Source organism: Polistes fuscatus, unplaced genomic scaffold, assembly GCF_010416935.1.
Source record: "Polistes fuscatus isolate 324 unplaced genomic scaffold, CU_Pfus_HIC Scaffold8, whole genome shotgun sequence".
Taxonomy (NCBI): domain Eukaryota; kingdom Metazoa; phylum Arthropoda; class Insecta; order Hymenoptera; family Vespidae; genus Polistes; species Polistes fuscatus.
Genome location: NW_025113162.1, coordinates 6,249,079 through 6,272,677, shown reverse-complemented (window position 1 = coordinate 6,272,677; position 23,599 = coordinate 6,249,079). Strand labels below are relative to the sequence as shown.

General features: G+C 29.9%; 1 protein-coding gene across 3 annotated transcripts in view; it reads right to left on the bottom strand.

Annotated features, from left to right (window-relative positions):
- LOC122524760 (putative uncharacterized protein DDB_G0289263) overlaps positions 1-23,599 on the bottom strand; it is a 120,299-nt gene that overhangs the window by 5,173 nt on the left and 91,527 nt on the right. For all 3 annotated transcript variants that reach the window (XM_043647179.1, XM_043647177.1, XM_043647178.1), the window contains 2 exons: positions 19,906-20,032; positions 74-321 (listed from right to left, as the gene is read on the bottom strand). In XM_043647179.1, the coding sequence (XP_043503114.1) occupies positions 74-321; positions 19,906-20,032 (375 nt within the window). The remainder of the gene's footprint in view (positions 1-73; positions 322-19,905; positions 20,033-23,599) is intronic.

Here is a 23,599-nt window from a genome sequence, read left to right as displayed (position 1 = left end):
ACAAGTTACGATGTTAACAAATTAAGGAAGACGATCAAGTATATATCGTATAATCGATAGAAAAACAACTTACCATTAGTTCCCTTCTAAGTTTCTCGAGCTCAGCACTGGCTGGTGTCGGCAAGTGTCCCGCAGCAATACCACCGGGTCCGGTACCGGTGACCCCTCCGCCACCACCGACCCCCGTTCCAGTACCACCGCCGTTCTGACGACCCCTTAATTCTTCCAATTGTCGCGTCAGCTCTTCGACCTTCGCCACCGCCAGGGAAAGCTCTTTTTCCTTTTCATTGAACAGAGCTCTTATACAATCCAGGTCCGAGGCTGTAAACCAAAATGTAAGAGAACAATCATTTCAAATATATTTTTTACATTTTATATTCACGGTATCCGTATATTTACGTATGCGTATTTCAAAATATCGTCACATTCATTTCGTCTTTATACAAATTTATAAGGTGGATAAATTGTTGCAGTTGGTAGAATACAAATTACTGGAGAACGTGGATACAATTGAAAGAGAAAAAAAGAAAAAAGAAAAATAATAATCACTGAAACAATGGAACACTGTTCCGTTTCTTCCGAAGCAAAGTTGATTTCGTTTCCTCCTCGATCGTCCTTTTGTTTTCCTTTTTTTCCTATCTTCTTTTTCTTCTTATTCCTATTATTTTATAACTCCGGAATTAAGTCTTTCACTTTTGCACCTTTCTTTATTTTTGTTTCTTCTTTCTTTCTCTCTCTCTCTCTCTCTCGTTCTTTCTTTAAACGCAAGTTAGATAGAACAAAATATACAACGAGGTGTTCTCTCGGCCCAATTTCACGATCTATTCTTTACGTCTACTGTATAACGTAATCCGGTGGCCGCATTGAAACCTCAGATTTAATGGAAAACGATGTCACCCCGATAGTTCACTTCTCGTCTTCACTTAACTACATATTTTCAAATTTATGTCCCGTGATCAACCGAACGTATTTTCGAGGACCAACCAAATAGAATTTATAATCTCGAGTTTTAAGATTAACTTGACAAATTAGACGATCGTATATATATATATGAGTTGTTAACAATTGGAATGTTTCCATTTTATATACCAATAAGATCATTTATCTCTTTTTAGATCAAGGACGTATTACTAAAACTGAACAATTTTGGTAAATAATTTTATTTAGTTTCTTTTTTTTTTTATAGTATACAATTTGTTAAAAATTTCGAACATAGTTATTATTAAGGATTTAAATTTATCAATTTTATATACGTATCATGTATGTACCAATAAAATGATTCATTTCTTTTTAGATCAAGGACACACCGAATAAAACGGAAAATTCCTTATGAAGTTTTCTTCTTCGTTGAGAAAGGATTCAAGTGCCGATATCGAGGATGATAAAAATGAAGTTACTTTTTGAAAGATCGCGGGGTTCGAGGTATGCGAGAAGCACACGTGTGGCAAATTCGAAGGAAACTGTTGAATAAGCCCTGACACGTGTATTCGAAAAGCTCAGCACCATCAAGGTACGTGCCAAAAGCTCTTACGCATAAATTTGACTCTATCCTTCTCTCTTATTCCATCTATTTTCCTCTCTCTCCCTTTACTACCTACTATTTCTCTACCTTCGAGTTACTTCGAGTGAGAGAGTAGGTCAACGATCTTACATTGGTTTTGCGCTTTTGCCAACTCATGACTAAGGTTTGACCGTAAAAGTCTTGCTTAAAGGAAATGCGACGACGACGACGACGACGACGACGACGACGATGACGACGGTTTGTCTCGAAAATCATTTCACCTCCTAACTCTATTCATTTTTGTTTTTTTTTATTTTTTATTTTTTATTTCACAATTCAGGGATTACTTCTGTCAATATAATTTTATTATTTCTCTTGCTTCAGTTATATTATTTTATTTAATATAATTTATTTTTATTATATAATTATTATAAATTATTTATAATTTATTTATTTATTATATTATTTATTTATATATAATAATATATTTTTATTCAACCCTCCTCTTCTCTCTCTATTTATTTTCTTCTCGTTAAATCAATTTCTTTCTTTCTTCTTTTTTATTTTTTATTTTTTTTTTACGTTAATAATACAAAACTCAAGGCGCTGACTACTGTGAATAAAATTAATTTATTATTTATCGTTTTTCAATTATTATTTTATTTCAATTTTTATTTTATTGTTGACGTAACAACTAAATATTCAGAGAGCCTATTTTTGTTATTAGATCGATAAATAAAATATTTCTATATTATTATTCATGAAATATATTTATTAATTAATTAATATGCGTAATTTTTTTTCTCTTTTTTATAAATATTAAACAAACACATTATAAATATAAATATAACTGATATTTATTGACTCAGTATTAGTATTTGAAATAAAATGATTGACACTTAAAATATTAAAAAAAAAAAAGAAAAATACCGATCAAACAATAGAACACTGTGTTAATAAATATTGAAATAATTAGATAATTTTGATCGCAAATATATCGACAGAAAAAAAAGACAAAAAAAAATTAGATTATAAGCCGTACATCCTTGAGCTAATAAGAGAAGAAAAAAAAAATAAAAAAGAGGAAAAGGAATTACGGTGAATCGATTAATTCGATTAGTTCACCTGTAACGTTTCGATACTTTTCTTTAACGAGATTCGATTGAAGTCAATTTAAAGAATCTTTCTCTTTCGAAAAAAGATAAAACAAAAATAAAACTCTTCCGATTAAAGAACAAGAAATAAATAAAGAAATAAAGAAAGAGATCGTAAGATCGATCAAGGAATTTCAAGATTCATTAGATTCGCCTAACTCTCGTTCTCTCTCTCTCTCTCTCTCTCTTTTTCTTTTTCTTTCTCTCTTTTGTGACAAAAGATTCGTTGCGGTAAGAACCGACGACGCAAATCACGATTCAACGCGAGACACGGCGTACAAACCGCGGATGCGGAAGAAATGAAAACGATAAAAGGGAAGAAAACAAGACTGAATGAGTAAGAAAGAATAAGAGAGAGAGAGAGAGAGAGAGAGAGAAAGAGTATGTGATTTCTCAACGTGTTGCATATATACGTATATATATGTATTGCATCTTGAGGCATAATGCGGAGGCGTGCGGTTGAACGAACGAATCGTTTTCAAAGGAGACACAGGAATTGCGGTTTTAAAATATACAAAAGATCGTTATTTTAACGTCGAACTACTAAATGAACGCAATTTTCTATATCCTATTAAAAATAATAATAATAATAAAAAAAAAGAAAACGTATATCGATTTATTATTATTATTTATTATATTATTTATTATTTATTATATTATTTATTGTTGTTGCAAATCGATTTCTGTTTCCATATTTTTGGTATAATAATAATAATAATAATAATGATGATAATAGTAATAATAATGATGATGATGATGATGATGATGATAATAATAATAAAGGATGATAAAGAGGAGAATATTAGGAGAAAGGAAAAAGGGGTAATAAAAATAAATAAACAAACAAAAGAAAAAGAAAAGATAAAAAACAAAATGTCTATGAAAGGGAACGTGAAACAATGGGAGATTTTCGAGGTGGAATCGAAAAATAAACGGACGATAAGAGGGATATCATCACCGCGTCGCACGCATTTCGATGAGAATTTTCATTACATATAAATATCGAAAAACATGTCATTTGGGAGAACGTATTATTTATTAACATTCGAAATTTTCGACGTAATAATTATTGGAAAATATTTCCCATCGAAAACTATTTCTCAATCATTCTCATTTTCAAATTTTGTTTTTCTGTTTTTCTTTTTTTTTTCTTTTTTGTTCATATTGAACGCAGATAAAAGTACAACAAAATACAATAATTTGAATAAAATGTAATAATATATTTATTATTGTGTGTTATTCGTTCGTAAAGTATAAAACGAAGGAAAAAAAAATTGTTAAAATTGCGAGAGAATTTAGTAATTGGACAAAAATTTGTTAAATCACAGTGTTTAACGTATTTAACGTCAAAAATAATCCGATATATAGTTTTTTCTGTTTTTTTTCTTTTTTTTTCTCTTTGGATTACAATTTTCTTCTCGTAATACTAATCGATTTTTCTTCTGTCACGGAGAAAAGAAGAAAAAAAATAAATTGTTAGATTCTTTTCCACGTTGATGACTTTGTGAATTCGATTCGCGCGATGGAAAAGCTGAGCTGAGCTGAGCTGAGCTTGCGAAAGAAGCTCGACCGACCGACCAAAGCGTTTTAAAAGAGCCTTTTCGCAGGTTGATGGTGGTGGGTGGTTCTTCTGGTGCGAAAAGAAAAACGACTTTTGTTAGATAGCAAGAGAGAGAGAGAGAGAGAGAGAAAAAGAAAGAAAAAAGAAAAATAAGAAACGAACGAAACTAAAGTTAAAAAATATAATCTTCCTTTCTCATTATTTTAAATACCTATCTCGCGAATGTATGCTGAGATAAAAAGTTTATGTTCAAATGCATAAACACACTTATGTAATATTCTACATAAAATTCATTTCAGAAGTATTCGTATACACTGTCAATTTAAAACAATCAATATTATCTAATTCTTATACACAAAAACATATTTTGATATTTTGAATATATTTAAATACATTTCATTTAATTCGTCAAGGAATTCGGCAATTTTTTGTTCATGAAAGATGAAACAAAGTTATAGAAATGAATGGAAACTATTTCGAATAACAACACAAACGTACGATTACTATACAAATAAATATTAAATTTGTTAATATAAATGCATAGAAAATTAATTGTTACATCCTAACAGATGGTATATAATTCAAGAACGGTAAGAAATTCGAATAGGAACTAAAGTAATGATCGTTTAAGAAAGGAAAAAAAAAAAAAATAGAAAGGGGCACCGAATTAATTACTACGTCTGATATAAAAGCTCTTTGTTTTATTTCTCTCTCTCTTTCCTATCTTTTTTCGTACTATTCAAAGCCCTTGATAATAATTTCAACTGAGATTTTATAAAGCTGTATCTTTCATTCTACTCTCTTTTTCATCTCTTTCCTTTTTCCTAGCAACGAGAACAAGAAGAAGAAGAAGAGATGACGAAAAAGTGGAAATAGAGTTGATAAAAAAGAGAAAGAGAAAGAAAAAGAGAAAGAAAAAGAAAGAGAATTCTCTACTTTGCTACTCAAAGCTCCGTCGTTTCTTCTGAGATAGAAGAAGAGCGAGCTTTCGTCCGTTTGTTCGTTCTTTCGTTCATTCGTTCGGAAGGTTGGATCACGCCTTATTAGACTTTTCATTTCCATTCGGTGAGAAAAAGACGTTCGAAAAGTACGAGATACGTCCATTTTTTACCTTACCCCTTGTGTTACGACTATTCCGCTGATTTTCACCCAAGCAGAATATCGAATATTGCTTTTGGTCCGATCTTATCTTCAATTTTCATAAAGATAACAATAAAAGAAAGAAAGGAAACAACAACAATAAAAAAGAACCCCTACACGCGAGATTATTTATTATTATTTTTTTGTATATAGATTTATTATACTGTCAGATTTTTGTTATAATAGTGTTTTTCATTTTAGTTTACACGTTTAATGAATATTTTTGAAGATAACAATTTTCATAAAGATAACAATAAAAGAAAGAAAGGAAACAACAACAAAAAAAAGAACCCCTACACGCGAGATTATTTATTATTATTTTTTTGTATATAGATTTATTATACTGTCAGATTTTTGTTATAATAGTGTTTTTCATTTTTGTTTACACGTTTAATAAATATTTTTGAAGATAACAATTTTTATAAAGATAACAATAAAAGAAAGAAAGGAAACAACAACAACAACAAAAAGAACCCCTACACGCGAGATCATTAATTATTATTTTTTTCTATATAGATTTATTATACTGTCAGATTTTTGTTATAATAGTGTTTTTCATTTTGGTTTACACGTTTAATAAATATTTTTGGAGATAACAATTTTCATAAAAATAACAATAAAAGAAAGAAAGGAAACAACAACAACAACAGAAAAGAACCCCTACACGCGAGATTATTAATTATTTTTTTTCTATATAGATTTATTATACTGTCAGATTTTTGTTATAATAGTGTTTTCATTGTTGTTTACACGTTTAATAAATATTTTTGAAGATAACAATTTTTATAAAAATAACAATAAAAGAAAGAAAGGAAACAACAACAACAACAGAAAAGAACCCCTACACGCGAGATTATTAATTATTATTTTTTTCTATACGCATTTATTATACTATCAGATTTTTGTTATAATAGTGTTTTTCATTTTGGCTTACACGTTTAATAAATATTTTTGAAGATAACAATTTTATAAAGATAACAATAAAAGAAAGAAAGGAAACAACAACAACAATAAAAAGAACCCCTACACGCGAGATCATTAATTATTATTTTTTTTATATAGATTTATTATACTGTCAGATTTTTGTTATAATAGTGTTTTCATTTTTGTTTACACGTTTAATAAATATTTTTGAAGATAACAATTTTCATAAAGATAACAATAAAAGAAAGAAAGGAAACAACAACAACACAAAAAGAACCCCTACACGCGAGATTATTAATTATTATTTTTTTCTATATAGATTTATTATACTGTCAGATTTTTGTTATAATAGTATTTTTCATTTTGGTTTACACGTTTAATAAATATTTTTGAAGATAACAATTTCGAACGTCGGATGAAACGATTGAACCACGTGTCGTCCTAGGGGATCCACCCTGTCCTGGGGGATGTGATAGGAATCTTTTTCTTTTTTTTTATGATGCGTTTTGATCGTTAAAATATTTCTGTACTGTAAATCGTATACGTTCAGTTTATATATATATATATATATATTTTTTTTTTTAACTTGTTTCGTTTCATCATGAATAATTCATGTTTCGAGAAACGTCTGTTAAAAGTTTGAAATTAGGTTGTATCATTGTCTAACCCAATAAAGCATTTTGAATATTTAATAAACTATTGAATTTTTGCTAATAGTTTTGTAAAATAAATCTTTCTCAGCTGTCTTATAATATTAAACTTATATCTTATCTTATAAGTGAGTCGACAAAATTGAATTTCTTTAACATGGTTAGACGAAAATTTGTATTATCTTTTAAATGATGAATCGCAAGACAGAGGATGGGTTTTAATAAATTTTAAAGTAGGTAATAAATTTTAAATGGGTTGCTTGAATGAAAAGGATCTACGAACGTATAATCTTGTAAGCATTTTTTTCTTTTTTAACATTTTTCCTTGATAGTTTAAATTGACGTACAAATATTATCTTTTTTTTCTTTTTGTTTTTTGATTCAAAATCAAATTTTCAAATGCGAACTCACCGTCGAATCTTCTATTGCAAATTTTTTCAAGATTATCACTATGAACAATGAAAAGAGAATATTAAAAGAAACAAATGTTTAAACATGTCAAATAAAACGTGATTTCTAACGGAAAAATTTTTGGATCAAATAGATTTTAACATTTAATTAAAAATTCGTTATCGTTAAAACGTACCTTTTAAAAAATATAATAAAATATTTTCCCAATACTCTCTTAACGATATTGAAAATATTTTATAGAGAATACAGTTTAATTTTATTAATTATGTTCTCGCACAGGAAATCGTCTCGTTTTAATAAAATTATATTATTAATTTTATATATACACACACATATATATATATACGATTCAATAAGTACACATACACACATACACACACATCCAAAATCATTTATATATACGTATATATGAACAAACATAAATACGGAACGAATGACCTCATTTTTCCTCTTCGCTCGTTCTGTAATTACTCTATACGCTTATTATTTTAACGAATGCGTTTATTATTTGTTACGCATCTCGTATAAGTTACTTTTGCAAAAAAAAAAGAAAAAAAAAACGTTAAAAATAGAACAGAAAAAAGAAAAAAAAGGAAAAATATATAAAAGCAAACACAGCCTCTCTCGAGATTTATCTCCATTTTACGAATAGTAATACATTAACATCATCATCGTCGTCGCTATGCACCGTCGTGCATTCTCTCTCTTCTCTTCACTTCTCTTCTCTTCACTTCTCTTCTCTTCCGAGCAATAATGTCGCTGCTTTTTAACATTTTATAATTCTCCCGTCCAGTTTCTCCAAGCGAAATTTTCAACACACCCTCTTCCAAACTCCCAGTCTGGTAATTTTGCAAATGAGCTCGAGTACCTACGTTTTTGATTGGTCTATGTGTGTAACCAGTTTAAATGATTTCTCAAAGAGCACACAGAAACTTCTAATACCTATACCTACGAAATTTTCTTTTATTTCATTTTTTTGTTCTTCTTTTTTTTTTTGTAGAAAAATTTACTAATTACACAACAATAATAATAATAATAATAAAAAGTACTAAGAGTATAATGCATATAAAAACAATAATAAAAGCACGACGATTGCGAAAGGAGAATTATTTAAAAAAAATAAAAGAAAATAATAAGAAAAAAAAGATTAATCTTTTATCTAGAAGATCACGTGAGCTTTATATGGATTTCCTGTCTCTCTCTCTCTCTCTCTCACTCTCTCTACCATTTTTCTTTTTCTTTATCTTTTCCTTCTCTTTCTCTGTCAGGTCTATAATCGCCATACGTTCGACGACCCAGAATTCGATTATCGAATAGCGGATACCGAACGATATATTCGGAAGGGGATGCTAGTACGATACGGGTCCTTCTTTCTCACCCTCACCCTCACCCTTACCCTCATCCTCATCTTCACTCTCACCCCCTCTCTCTCTCTCTTTCTTTCTCTCTGTTACTTTCTACCCTTAGAAATGGTGATCTCGATGTTCGATACGTTTAAATATTCCTGTCATAGGGATAGAAAGTACGATTTATCTGTGCTGAACCGTTGCCAACGCACGAAGCGAGAGTAATTAATCCGTATGAAAAGAAAATCGAGAGGAAAATATTAATTAATTTCGTTCGAACATTTTCGTATAATGTTTATTATACAAGTTTACTGTATATATAACATATAGATATTAATTTTAATTAATACTTATTAACAACGAGTGTTTACACACTTTTCTTCACTTTTGTCAATTTAAATTTTTGTCACGAATAATTTCTTATTTCAAAAGTTTTGATATCTCGATAGAAAAAAGTCCTATTCGCGAAATTATAGTAACAATAATAATAATAATAATAATAATAATAATAAAATATCCTATCATGTCGAATTTCGTCACGTCGGTTAACGTAACTTTGCTTTTAATCTCGTAAACTCGACAACCAAACTGATATTCGTACATTTTTACTGGCGCGTATGTCCAGGGTGATTTTTCAAATTTTTTTTTCCCTTTTTTTCAACCCCTCTTCCCCCTCTCTTCTTCCCTATCCCAACATTCCCACGTCGAAAGAGTGTTCACGCGCGTTGATTCTCGTTCCTTTTTGTCTTTTTTTTTCCCCCAAATACGCAGAGATTCTTTAACGAATCTCTCTTTCTTTCTCTTTTACTCTTCCCAATAGTTCACATTGATTTTGCGAACGAATGAATGAGCGAGTATGCGAATTTGTATTTACCACATTACGAACGTTATCATTAAATTTGCAAATTCGTCGGAACTCGAATTAATTCGTTTTAATAGCGAACTATCCTTTTTCCTATCTGACAAATAGCGTTTCATCATGTTAATTTTTTTATATTACCGTGAAAAAATCAAAATTAACGTAGTAATTTCTATCCATCGTTATAATATCATCCTTATTTGAAAAATGACTGCACGAGATCATTTTTCTCTACGTAGACTTGTTAAATATGATTTAATGTATTTTCTTTTATTTTTTTTTTTTCTTTGTCTAATTACGCGTTCGCTCGTATTATCCTGAAACGCATAATGAACGAACGGCTGGCTGGCTGGCTGGCTCGGTGTGGTGGTGGTAGGTTTAATAGTACTAATTTATTTCAACGTCTCTTATTATTTTGTTCCGTAATTTGTAAAATAAATGGTTCGGTGGGTGGATATATTAAATATTTTTCTGTTTCTTTTTTTTTTTCTTTTTTTTTTGCGAAAAGAAAATTATATATAAATAAATAATAGCTTTTGTTTTTTTTTTTTTTATATACGATATATTTAATTATCAATATTAAGTTGAAATTGTATAAAATATGACGACGCTATACACGTGTGTGTGAATTAATCCAGATACCGTGAATAATTTGTTCAATGAAAAATCCGAAAAAGTTTTTTCACCTCGGTGGATAAATAACCGATCGGAAAATCTTTGAAAATCTATCGGGGAATCAAGTTCGTCAGCTTGGAAGAAAAGAAAATGGAAAAATAATGGAAACGATTTAAACGTCATGTCGGCTCCTGTCATCGTCGTTTACTCGAATGAACCTTCTTTTTTTTTTCTTTTTTTTTTTATTTTCTCCTTTCCGTTTACGTCGACGTATTTCCGTTGGCTGGAAAAATCTCGTGCGATTCGTTTCTCGAAACGATTTCTGTGAACTACCACCACTGACAATGAGTTACACACTTTTGCTGGTAAGAATAGAGGAAGGACCTTAATTATAGCTCGTTCTCAACGCCAACGAATGTGGGTCATCGTTAATCCATTCTTGCAAACTCCGCCTCTACTGTCCCTTCTCTTTCTTTATTTCTTTACAGTTTTCTTTATTTACACTTTTATATTAGTATTTTAATTCTCATTATAATAACGCGCGATATTTTTTTTTTTTCTATTGCAGAATAAGAGAAAGAAAATTGTTTCTATGAATGTTATTTACTTTTTCTTTTTTTTTTTTTTTTTTCATATGAAAAGTAAATAACGTTAGTTCATCATTTAAAAAAAGAATAACCATAACGGATTTTATTTTTTTTTTTAGAAATTTTATATAATTTCTCTTTATTTCTTCTATTAATTATTCATATTTTATTATCATTACGATAATGGGAATTAATTTCTATAATTCTTTTTTCTATTCTTTTCTTTCGCACGAGAAATTAATACAATTATTTCATCGTTAAACAATATAAATATAATAAATTTTTTTTCTCTCTCTCTCTATCAAAAAAAGAAAAAAAAAATTTGATAACAATGATACGAGAGCGAAACGAAGTAACGCGATTAGTGATACGTTATAAAAATATAAAATATATAAATATATATATATATATATATATATATATATATATCTATGACTCTCCTGAATTCGAAACAATGATAAAACGACTCACGGTCATCAGTTATGGAAAATAAAAGCTTCGATAACGAGAACCGCTCCATAACTTTCCGACTTTTATTCGAGAGATTCTCTCATTAGTCAAATTTTCAAGGGTGTGCACACGTATACGTATACATTTATACGCATATCCTCGCAATACAATTTGTCTGATTTCCTTGTTACGCAATTAATTTTCCATATGATGAACAAAATAAAAACGAATAAAGGAAGAGATAGAAAAAATACGAATCCGAGATATATATATATATCTCGATGTTTTTAATTAAATCGAGAAAATATATATATAAAGTAAGAAAAAGGTACTGTACGATGTTTGAGTAACGCAATGGTAGTAGCATATATATCAACAACAACAGAGAAGCAGCAGCAGCAGCAGCAGTAACAGTAACAGTATAAACGTATTCCCAACTCAATTTGCGAGAGTGTCATCAACGAATAGGGTATTTTCGAACGATTCGTCGTGGCCGACTTCGATACGTTCATCAAAAGCAATGTGTACTCAGGCCGTTCATTATTATTTCTACGACAAAAATTTTACCCAGTTACCATACCACCACCACCACCCACCATTTGTAAATACTCGGTATACTTACACGTTTGGTATTACACAAAGCCCTTGATAACGTATTCCGGATAAATTTGCACATACACGAACGAGAAGGAAAAGAGAGAGAGAGAGAGAGAGGGGGGGTGTAGGAAGGAAGGGGATCGATTGTAGTTACAAATTAAATGCTATGCAAATGGGGGATTCGCATCGATAGGGTGTATACGTACGCTAGTTAAATTTCACCGAAAATTTTTCTACTCTCGATTCGCGTTATCTCGTTGTCGATTGTAATGATCAACAAAAATTTCACACCTTTTTTTTGTGGATGATTCGAACGATTCGATGTTTTGTTCCTGTTTTTTTTTTTTCTTTCTTTTATCGTGTTCGTTAACATTGCATGAGTATAAGTAATATATATATATAGATGTGTGTGTGATATCATGCGCGAGTGTCTAGGGTGGGGCAAACTAATTTTATGACTTCGTTGTGTAGATACATTTATGTAAAAATGGATACAATTTTTTCGTCATTGATATGACGCATGAAAACAAGAAAGAGAGAGAGAGAGATTATTTTTATTTTATTTACACGGTCCACGTTGAATTCATATTTGCGAAAATGCGGACGCAAAATAAATAAAAAAAAAAAAAAAAAAGAGGAAAGAAAGGGAAACAAAAAGAAACGGTAGACTTTTTTGATCGATTATATTGAAACATATAAAGTATTTGTATTCGTATTTTTATTAGAAAAATTCTAAGAAAAGGAGGAAAAAATATTAAATTTATTATCTATGAGAATATTAAATAGAAGATTTCTCGTTCCAACGATATCTCTTTGAAGAATAGTAATAGTAATAATAATAATAATAAAAAACAAATATCTCTCGTGTCAAGGATGGATCTCAAAAAAAGAAGAGAGAGAGAGAGAGAAATCTAGTATAAAGTATCGCAGTAGTTTTCTTACGAGCAAAAAATACATCGATTTCATCTCATCCGTTTAAAACTCGAGTGAGTTGTTAGTGAAGAACGTGAATGATGTTCAATGCACGTTACGAGGAGTAACAACTTGGATATATGGAACGCATTTCCGTGATTTGACTCGGAGGAATCAAATGGAATAACGTAAACGATCGATCTATCGAGAGGATAAACAAAAATAGAAAGAAAAAGAAAAAGAAATGATAAATAAAATAATAGAAAGACAAAAAGATTGGGATCAAATTATGCGGTGGATTTATTTATTTATTTTTCAAATAATTTTAATAACGATACGATTATCATATCCCACTTTTTTTATTATTAATTTTATATAATACGTTTTACAAGTGAGGAAAAAAAAAAGAAAGAAAAGAATAATAATGAAAACGTTTATATCGATTGGCCTCACAATGGTGCTTTGCGAAATGTCAAAGTAGTCGGCTTGTTTTACGAGAACTCGTAAAATGAATCCTTTGGTGCTACGTAATATGCAGTTGTTAACGATCGTTGTTTTATCGTTGCGTGTATTATAGTTTCCATATTCTCTCTTATTCTCTAATTTCTTTTTGTTCCATTTATTACGACACATTTTGTTAATTATTTTATCGTTAAGATTATTTCTCTATCCGTTGATCCGATTGTTTAAACAAACTCGTGAAGTTTCAAAACGAGCGTTTAAACTTATTCATTTCTATCCGTCTTAATGTTATGTTTTATTGTTAAGTTTCTCGTTGATTTTTCTGCAAACGAAGACAAATATTTGCCTTTTCTTTTTTCTACAACGTGCAACACGAGTATTTTATTTTATTTTATTTTATTTTATCTTTTTTTTTTTTTTCTATCAAACTCTTTTCAAAATAAGGAGATAAGTATTCTATAATTTTTCTTTTTTTTTATTCCTTTATTAAAACTTTATTATAACATCGTTTATATTAATTAGGGGCTTATCTTTTGAATATAAGACGAAAGATATATACCGATCAACAAATTATAATATTATTCTCTCTTTTATTTTATATTTATTCCTTGATTACAACCTTAATAAACGTTATTTTAGTAAATTAAGTACGAATGCGAACTTGAACTTATCAATTTTCATGTAATTTTTCTCTCCCTCTCTCTCGTTTTACTATTCTTTTTATTTTATTTTCTATTATTTTATTATTTTTTTATTATTTACTATTCTTTTAATTTTATTTTATTATTTATTTTATTTTATTCTTTTTATTTTATTATTTTTATTATATGTATATAAAAAAGAAGAAAATTTTTCTTCTCAACCCACTTCACATTTATTGAAACCCTTTTTTTAAAATAAGAAACGAAGAAAAGAAAAGAAAAGAAAAAAAAAGAAGAAAAATTTAGTCACGACCTTTGACACGCTTTTTGCAAGTCACGCTATCGAAAGTATATATATATATATATGTGTGTGTGTGTGTATAGAATCAAATCAACTACATATAAACGATATATATACATATATAGTCTATCCAGAGGGTCAAGCGAGGTTTCATCTTTTTCTATCTCTTTTTCTGTTCTGTTCCGTGAACTAACGATCGATTATTATCAAGGTCGATCAGTAACGAATGTGCAAATAAAAAGAGAGGGGTAGGGGTGGTAAGACATACGGGTCAAGGGTCATCGCTTTCGTTGAATTAATTCGACGATTAGTAAGTAATTAAACTGTAAGGTAATTAAGTAAGGGACGTGTTTAACTTCTTAGTTAAAACTTCATTTTCGCAATGTGTCTTACACCCTCCCCCATTCCTCCTACCTCCTCCCACCTCTCCCAATTCTCTCCCTGTACTTCTTTCTCTCTCTCTCTCTCTCTCTTTCTCTTCCTATTCGTCGATAAACGTCTAACTTTCTTCTTACCGTCGAGCAGCATTTACTTCAGGATGAAATTTCTTAAACGGATGTACTTTGGGAACATCTACGTATGTGTGTGTATATGTGTTTGTGTGTGTTTGTTCGTGTGTATAGGTTTATGAGAGTAAGAAAAGGGGTTGAGTTAAGGGTGAGGGTAAAACGTATAGCTACTCGACTTTGTCGTGTCAAAGTTAAAGAGTAAAGAAAGAGAATGAAAGAGAGAGAGAGAGAGAGAGAGTTCATTTGAAAAGGGTCCTTTCAAACCAATTTGTAAAATTTATTTCATTTGTTAATTTCGTTTTAAGATCAATGAAAAGTTCTTATTCGCGTTTTCCCTTACTCCACCACCTGTTCCTTTGAAATTTATTCGCGTATTAGCGATATTTCTTTTTTTTTTGTTTTTTATTATTTTTTATTTTTTTTTAGGAACGCGTATGTATTATGTATGCCCGTTAAAATGTAGAAACTTTACTTGACAGGGTAAGAATACTGTGAGAATACACTACTGGGATGTAGTTCTCTCTTTCAAAAGAAGAAAGTAGAGACGTGTAATAGAAGCAAAGACGAAAAGTCTAAAGATTGAAAAGGCAAAGTCACACACAAGAATCTCTTGCCAGAGAGAGAGAGAGAGAGAGAGAGAGAGAGAATCGATTTGGGTTTCTTTTCGTTTGAAAAGGATAGAAACGTGTACTACGTACGAAAACGATAGCTTGCACCACCACCACCACTACCACCACCACCACTATCACCACCATCACAACTACTATTACCAGCAGGAACAGTGAAAATGCCAAGGAAAAGAGCTTGGCTGTCTAAGGACTATTGAAAATTCACGTGAAAAGTTAAAGAAAGTAAGAAGGAAAGAGAAAAACTGTAAATCTTTCGCTCGATAGAACTATTCTTGAAGAATTTTATAGGTGGCCCTTTTTATTTCTTTTTTTTTTTTTTTTTTATTTTTTCTTCTTACGTCGAAGGAAACGTTCAATCTCGTTTTCGTTGTAAGTTATCCTTAGAAAGTATTTTTTCGACAATCGGTGTTACCTTATCACGAAATTCGATATCATCTCGCAATAGATAAATATATGCACGATCTCGTTCGTGGGATCACATTCCGATAATGCGTTAGAAATCCATCCGTGAATTCGCATTTTCGAAGGTACATTGTCGTGAAGCTCGTGAGAAGTAAACATATGTGAATTGTTCGCACAGGGGTAGGATCATCTAGGTATATTTACTTATTGGTAAAGTATACGATAACTAAAATTCAAAAGAAAGAAAGAAAGAAAGAGAGAGAGAGAGAGAAGAAAGTTAATCAAATTTTACAGTTAAATTAAAAAATCATGAATTTTAACGTTCATCGTTTAACGTTATCGTTCGATTTAATGAAACTAACGTGACTTGCCAACTTTGAATTTTCGATAAAAGGACTGTTAAAAAGAAATTAATGTTAGGGTGATTGGACACGATCGACAATCGATTTAACGTAGCCATCGTTCGAGAAATTCGCAATTCGAAGCAATTTAAAGAGAAACGTGAAACTTGTGAGAGAAAGAAAGAGAGAGAGAGAGAAATACTGCAAACAGTGCATTTCTGTTTCGGAATAAAATCTCCGATGGAAAAGAAAATAGGGTAAATAATACATATATATATATATGTATATGTATCATATTCTTTAACATACGATATTTTTTCCAATAGAGAATGAATATTTTATCGGAATAAAGCTTATGCATAGTAAAAACATAACATTTTTTCAACATATAAGTAGACGTTTAATTTTTAACGTTCAACGTTGAAAATTTTCTTACAAGTTTCTCCGGGAATATCAGACCTCTTGAAAAACTGAATATTCAATTATTTCGGTCTTAGTACAATTAAAAACAACCGAAGGGTTCGTAGATGAAAATATTCATCAATCTAGATTATGCAATATTATTTTATTTTGTCATTGTAAACTTAAAAATCTGTACAGATACTCGATGAAGAAAATAGATAAAATGTGACCGAGCATATTTTATCTCTGTACCCTTTAAAATACATTGAGGTATAGTATAATAGAAAAGATTGAAAAATTCTGATGAAAAATGTCTATTATATATTTTTTGTTGTTTTAAATTCTTATTTATGGGGTTGAAAGACGAGAAAATTCGATTTGAAGAGGTAGGATGAATGAAAGAGAAAGAAAGATAGACGAAAAAAATAAAAAAAGAAAAAAGAAAAAACGAGTTAATAAAAATGAGAAGAAGAAGAAGAAGAAAAAGAAGGAAAGTCTATTCGGCTTTCATTTTCGAAGTCTCTCTCTCTCTCTCTCTCTCTCTTTCTTTTTCATCCTAGAAACCCTTTTGTCTCGCAGCCTTCGAAGACGAGTTTCGAAAGGCGATCCTTTCATTCCACTCTCTCTCTCTCTCTCTCTCTCTCTCTCTCTCATTCTTCTTCGACGATATCGTCTTCCGTGTCTTCAGCAAGTGAAGAAGAGACCTTAAACGAAGTTCAACAAGTTCCACGACGCTCGAAACTTTGCCAATGTTGTAGAAAATAAAGGAGAGGAAACTCTCTTTTTCCAAAAGTTGCGTTCAGTGAAAACAAAAAAAAAAGAAATAACTTTGAAAAGTATTTTGACAACGCGTATCGATGGACATATAAGAAAATAAACGATATCATCGTGTGTGTGTGTGTGTGTCCGAAGTATTTAATTCCTTTTATTGGATAGAATTAATCAGGCATCTTAAGGGGAACAGTAAATATACTATTAATTTAATATATTTATAATATAATTTTGAATTAATAAATTTTTTAATTATATAAAATATATTTTTAATTATATAAAATAATACAATTTTGAATTAATAAATATTTTAATTCAAAATTATATTATACACTTGTAACTATAGTTTCACATTCTATAGATGTTATCTTACTTTATAAATATAAAAAGTTATTCAATCAAAATAATTATTATCAACTCTGAGAAATGTTTTGGATATTAAAAATAAAACTAAGAACACACAAAATATAATAAAGAAAATGAATAAAACTTACCCCGATATATTGTATATACGTATACATGATGTCACCGTTATTGCACGTAAATAATAAAACGTTTTAAGTAAAGCATATAAAAATACAAAATTATACACTTGAATTATAGTTATTCTATAGATTAACGTAAATATATATATATATACTTTTATATATGTTATTATTTTTTTTTAGGTTCTTTTTCACTCTCTCTCTATCTCTCTCTCTCTCTCTTTCTCTTTTCCTCTTTCTCATCTAGTCTCGTATGCTTCCCGATAGAATCAAGAATGAATAGGCCACTATTACGGGTAACGGCGCGTTCTGAATGCGGGCCAAGTGGCAGTACGCGAGGATGTCGGAAGAGAAGCAAGCAGAAAGTTCGCGATACGCGATACCAGGAAGAAGGGAATAGTAACAAGCAAGAAGAAAGGGAAAGAGAAAGAGAAAGAAAATTGAGAGAGAAAAAGGGGGATGGAAACGTCGATGGGGGAGAGGGGGAGGAATTCTAGCTGTTCGTCGTTTATTTTCCACGTTCTATCCATTCGTTTCTAAATGTCCGCCCATAGTTTCCGTGAAAACCCTCTCCTAGACTGACACACGTTTCTTTTTATTTTATTTTATTTTTTGTCCTACCCTTTTTTAATGTCACAAATACGCGCTGCTGCTGATCGAGGATACACTCGAGAAAATGTAATCATTGAGATCTTTTTTCTTTTTTTTTTTTATGCTACATTTTTAAAATACAATTAATTTAGAAAACCATCCCCTCCCCATCCCCCGTAGATATATATATGTATATATAAATCGTGTGGTAATGTATTATTATTCATTCATTATATATATATGCATGTATTTATACTAATGGTAGAAGTGTACTTAATGCACTATTTCTAAGTACCGTTCCATTTTCCTAGGTCATCTAAAAATGGAAATTATCTAATCGTGTCTCTCTCGCTTATACTGACTATTCCACCGTGCTACGTTAGAAGATGCTAAAAAGAGAGAGACACACATTTCGTTAATTTCAAAATTTATTTAACAAAAAGAAGAAGTATAATTTTGTCTGTTTCACCAAATCATTGATCGATACACACACACACACACACAATCAAATTAAATCAAATCGTTGTTTATACTTAAAAAATACTTCATAATAATATATTTGATTATAAATATCTAACATTTATAAAATCATCCTTGAAAAATAAATATTTTTTTGGTCCTCCATTCATGACCCAATTTCGTAAAATTATTGTACGAATATATATGAAATAGTATAACTATACTTCTGTATATTGTGATATATGTATACAAAACTATGTGACAGTTATGAATATCAAAGAGCTATGATAACAATATATTCTGATAGTAAAGCGAGTAACATAGTAATAAACTATCGTGAGAATAGACCTCGTCTATCCGTAGATATAACGATCCGAACAATATAATCGCTAATTAACGAGATACGCGTACTGCCACGTACCATCGGCATAGCTTATGAATTCCAATCGAAACCGAGGATGCTAGCCGACGTTAACGATGACCGAAGTGCCAGAGAGAGAGAGAGAGAGAGAGAGAGAGAGATGCGTGATACAACACACAAACAGAATTATAACGTGACGAGAAGGATAATACACATACACATATATATATAAAATGTACTTCAAAAGTTGCTTTAATTAATTACAAAATTAGAAATTTGTGTTTACGGTCAGATATTAATTTCATAATTTTTTAACAACACTCTGATCGGAAAATTCCTATTCTCAAATGTGAAATAAATGATTGTAATATTATCGATATTTTTTCTATTTTATCCGATAGAAAGAATTTTGAGAATTTATTTTTTAGACATTTAAGATATATAATAATATAATATTTATTTTTCGAGGCTCAGAAATATTTCAACCCAATCACGTAAAATATAAAGAAAAATAATAGGACAGTATTAATCGTAAATAATTGAACAAAATAACAAATGTATTACGTATAACGAAAGTTAGGGGAAAAATAAGAAGAATGGGATAAAACTTAGAGAAAAATCTGATATACACATCGAATATCGGTATATGTATATACACAACGTAAATAAACGTTATATACTAAAATGGGAAGTTAGTATATACGTTAGTATGCGTTTGAAACTTCGTGTATTAGTCAACAAATCTCGTGAATTCGAGTACATGGGAAGGATAAGGGATTGGATGGATGGAACGAGGTAAGGGGTATTGTGGGGTGGTTAGGAAAAGCAAATGCAATCAACTTACTCAACGTTGCGTTGTTGGCTCGTGACTGGTCGGTCTGAGATCTGAGTAACCGCAGACGATTCAGCTTACTCTGTTGCTGGTCAAGTCTGTGCCTCAATCTAGCGAGTTTGTCCTGCTGTGCTGGCTCCTGAAACACCAAATGAGAGATTGACTATGAACAAACCTTCACCAATGAGGACAAAGACTGCTACGACAAAGACGAAGAAAAACAATAACAAGAACAACAAATTTGATAGTATTTTTATCAGAAGTATTTTACAACAATTTTTTGTCCAAGAATATTCTTTCTCATGTTTTATCTTTACCAAGATGAAAGATGTTCTTAGAAGATAGATAAATAGAAAAGGAAGTGGAGGAGGTGGAGAAGAGGTGGGGTAGGAAAATAAATCAATGTTTTTCTGTTAATTTCTTTTTTTACTTTTTACTTTTTTGTTTTTTCTTTTATTTTTATTTTTATTTTTATTTCTATTTGTTTTTGTTTTGTTTTCTCTACTTTACCGTTTGCCTCTTTTTCATTGGAAGAATAGAAGGGAATGAGATCTTTACCTTTCTTCAAATCTAGGACGAATAAGCAAAGGGAAAATGAGAGGAAAGGAAGATGAGAAAAATAAGAAGAGATATATATATATATGGTACACCATTAAACGCGTATACCACTCGTTTGGCAAATAATTTATAAATCTTCGCGTTACTTTGGAATTAAAAAAAAAAAGAAAAATAAGAAAAAAAGGGAGAAAATTTCATTTCGTTATTCGTAATAAACACGTCTTAATTACAAAAATATTTTATCAACGATTTCTTCAATTTTTTATACATTCAATGTTTATTATACTCCTACTTATCTCGACTATTTATTAAGGATGATTTTTCGGTACAATCGGAAACAAAAGTTAATGACATTTTCATCAAATCCATATCTCTTAATATCTGTTGAAATAGATGATTTAAACCAACTATTTTTTTTTTATAATTGAAATTTTGATATAAAGTTTCTAAAAGAATGAAATTTAGTGATCATTTTAATAATATTAACATAAAAATCTCAATTTAAGTGAAAATTGTAAAATAACTTTTGTTTGTGACTGTACCGTGAATTTAACACCGTACAGAAACTTTATATCAAAATTTCAATTATAAAAAAAAAAATAGTTGGTTTAAATCATCTATTTCAACAGATATTAAGAGATATGGATTTGATGAAAATGTCATTAACTTTTGTTTCCGATTGTACCGACAAATCATCCTTAAGGAAAAAAAAATTGTACGAAAAAAGAAAAGAAGAAGATAATAGATTTTTGTTCTCAACAACTCCAAGCGAGTGTGTCGTATAATAATAAAAAAAAAAAAAGAAAAGTATATTAAATAAAAGAAAAATAAAAAAATGGTAGTTTAAGATGATAAAAAATAAACGTGAGGAGTTTCTCTATTCTACGAAAGGAAAAATCGAATCGACGGAAATATCGAGTGGGTGAAAAATTCGTTTGGAAATTCGATTGCCACTATTGGTGGACTACTACTCTCTACTTGTACGAATCAAATCAGATTGGTGATCATTTTCTATTCGTTTAATACCTATAGATTGGTAGAAAAAGATGTTCTTGTTTCTCTGAACGATAGACAGGTGGTATTATATTATACCTTTCTCCTTTTACCTATCCTTTTTATTTCTCTCTCTCTCTTTCTCTCTTTCTCTCTCCTTGTGATATATTTCTTTTTTTCTTGCACACCGGTAAGAAAGGAAATAAAATCACGAAATGACGTATAAAACTATTGACGTATTCGGGTATCGAAGTCCAATTCGATTTTGAACGAAAGATAGAAGGAAATAGGAATTTTCTCTACGGTGGATTAGGATCTTCGTGTTCTCGATATATATATCTATACAGGGTGATAAATAAAAACGGTACGATATTTCAAAGGTTTATAGTATATTTTATGGAAACAACTTAAAAATTAACATGAGTCTTAAAATTAATTGTAATCAATGTAAATTGAAATATTATTATTTATGAGTGTACTGGATAAAATGTTTATTAAAGATTTGTATTAATACGTTTACGAAATAATTATTATTGATATAAGTAATAGTTTTTGTTTATTTTTATGATAAACTTATCTTGAAAATCTTAAATTAATGATATTTCTAAGCAAATATATTCAATATGTTATCACTTACACAATATCGAACTTTAAAAAATAATTAAAATGAATTTATATCGAAAAGGATCGATTATAGATGATCCATGTTAATTAAACATTTTTTAATTATCTCGATGAATATTATATGTTTATCAAATATCTAACTCTTTTTTATATCACCCTGTATATCAGAGAATATGTCTTATAGTGGTAGAGATAGAAAGAAAAGTAAGAAGAAGTCAAGACGATTCGAACGTGTGACCTTTTCACTAGGATATAGAATTCGTCATAGAGATGAAGGATCTGTGGTAATATGTAGTACCATATCCATATAGGAGGATCAATATGTTGAAAGTGTGATGTGTAGGTAACTATGCGAGATCATTTTCCATTTTGAAAAATTCCTTTACATTTCTTTAGATATATATGTGTACAAATATGCGTGAATGGGTACCATTCTCAATTTTTCTTTCTATCACGAGATCATATATATATATATATTATATTCAATCCGTCATGAATTTAGATTAGATGTTTCAAAATAGAAAAAATGATATCGTAGACAAAGAATAATAAGCTTGCAAAATTAAAAAGCAGAAAGAATTGATAACACTCGTAGAATGATAATCAGACGTTTTATCTCTGTGAAATACTAAAATTATAATATAAAAGTATAATAAAAATGTAAGATCACAATTGGTATACTACTCGAGGGATGACATCAAATGTTTTATGCGAAATAACAAAGTTATAATATAAAAGTGACTATAACTATTTTAAAACAATTAACAAATAATGACAATGGATATACCAGAAGGATGAGATATTGGATAATTTATACGAGATAACAAAAATTATATAATATTATAACGAATCAAAAGTTTCTATGTGCAAACATTTCTATGTGCAAGTGAAATATTATAATAATTTAAAAAAGCACGAACTTTTGATTCACCCTAATAAAAAAAAAGAACAAAATATATAATAATATTGTAAATAAATAGAAAATGAAGTGTATTATAATACACTCGAAGGAATCCGTAATATGTAAGAAGTGTTCGGAAAGGAAAAGCAAGGAAGAGTAGAGAGAGAGACAGAGATGAAGATAGATGAAGAGAGATAGATAGATAGATAGATAGATAGAGAGAGAGGGAACATACGACACAGATCCGATTACACGTCGTAGACTCTATCGTTGTCGGTTAATCGGGTTAATATCGAACGTGAAGAGACACTTGGCCCGTTATTCGCACTTCACACGAACTACTACTACTATTATCAAGCAACTATAGTAAGAGTACTATATATATATTATACACCATTACTCAATCATGGGGGTTAAGTAGCTTTAGCAAAGACGACGAGAAGACAGACTCACGTAAGAGCTTGTCTTTACCTTTTCTTTTTCATTGGCAGGATACATGATACGTTTCATTACACGCACGCATGCACGCAAAGTATTACATCTACCTACTTACTTCCTTCTAATTCTCTTGTCTTTCGATAGTACACCACCCTCTTCTAAATTATCGATCCGATCTCTCGAAAACTTGAA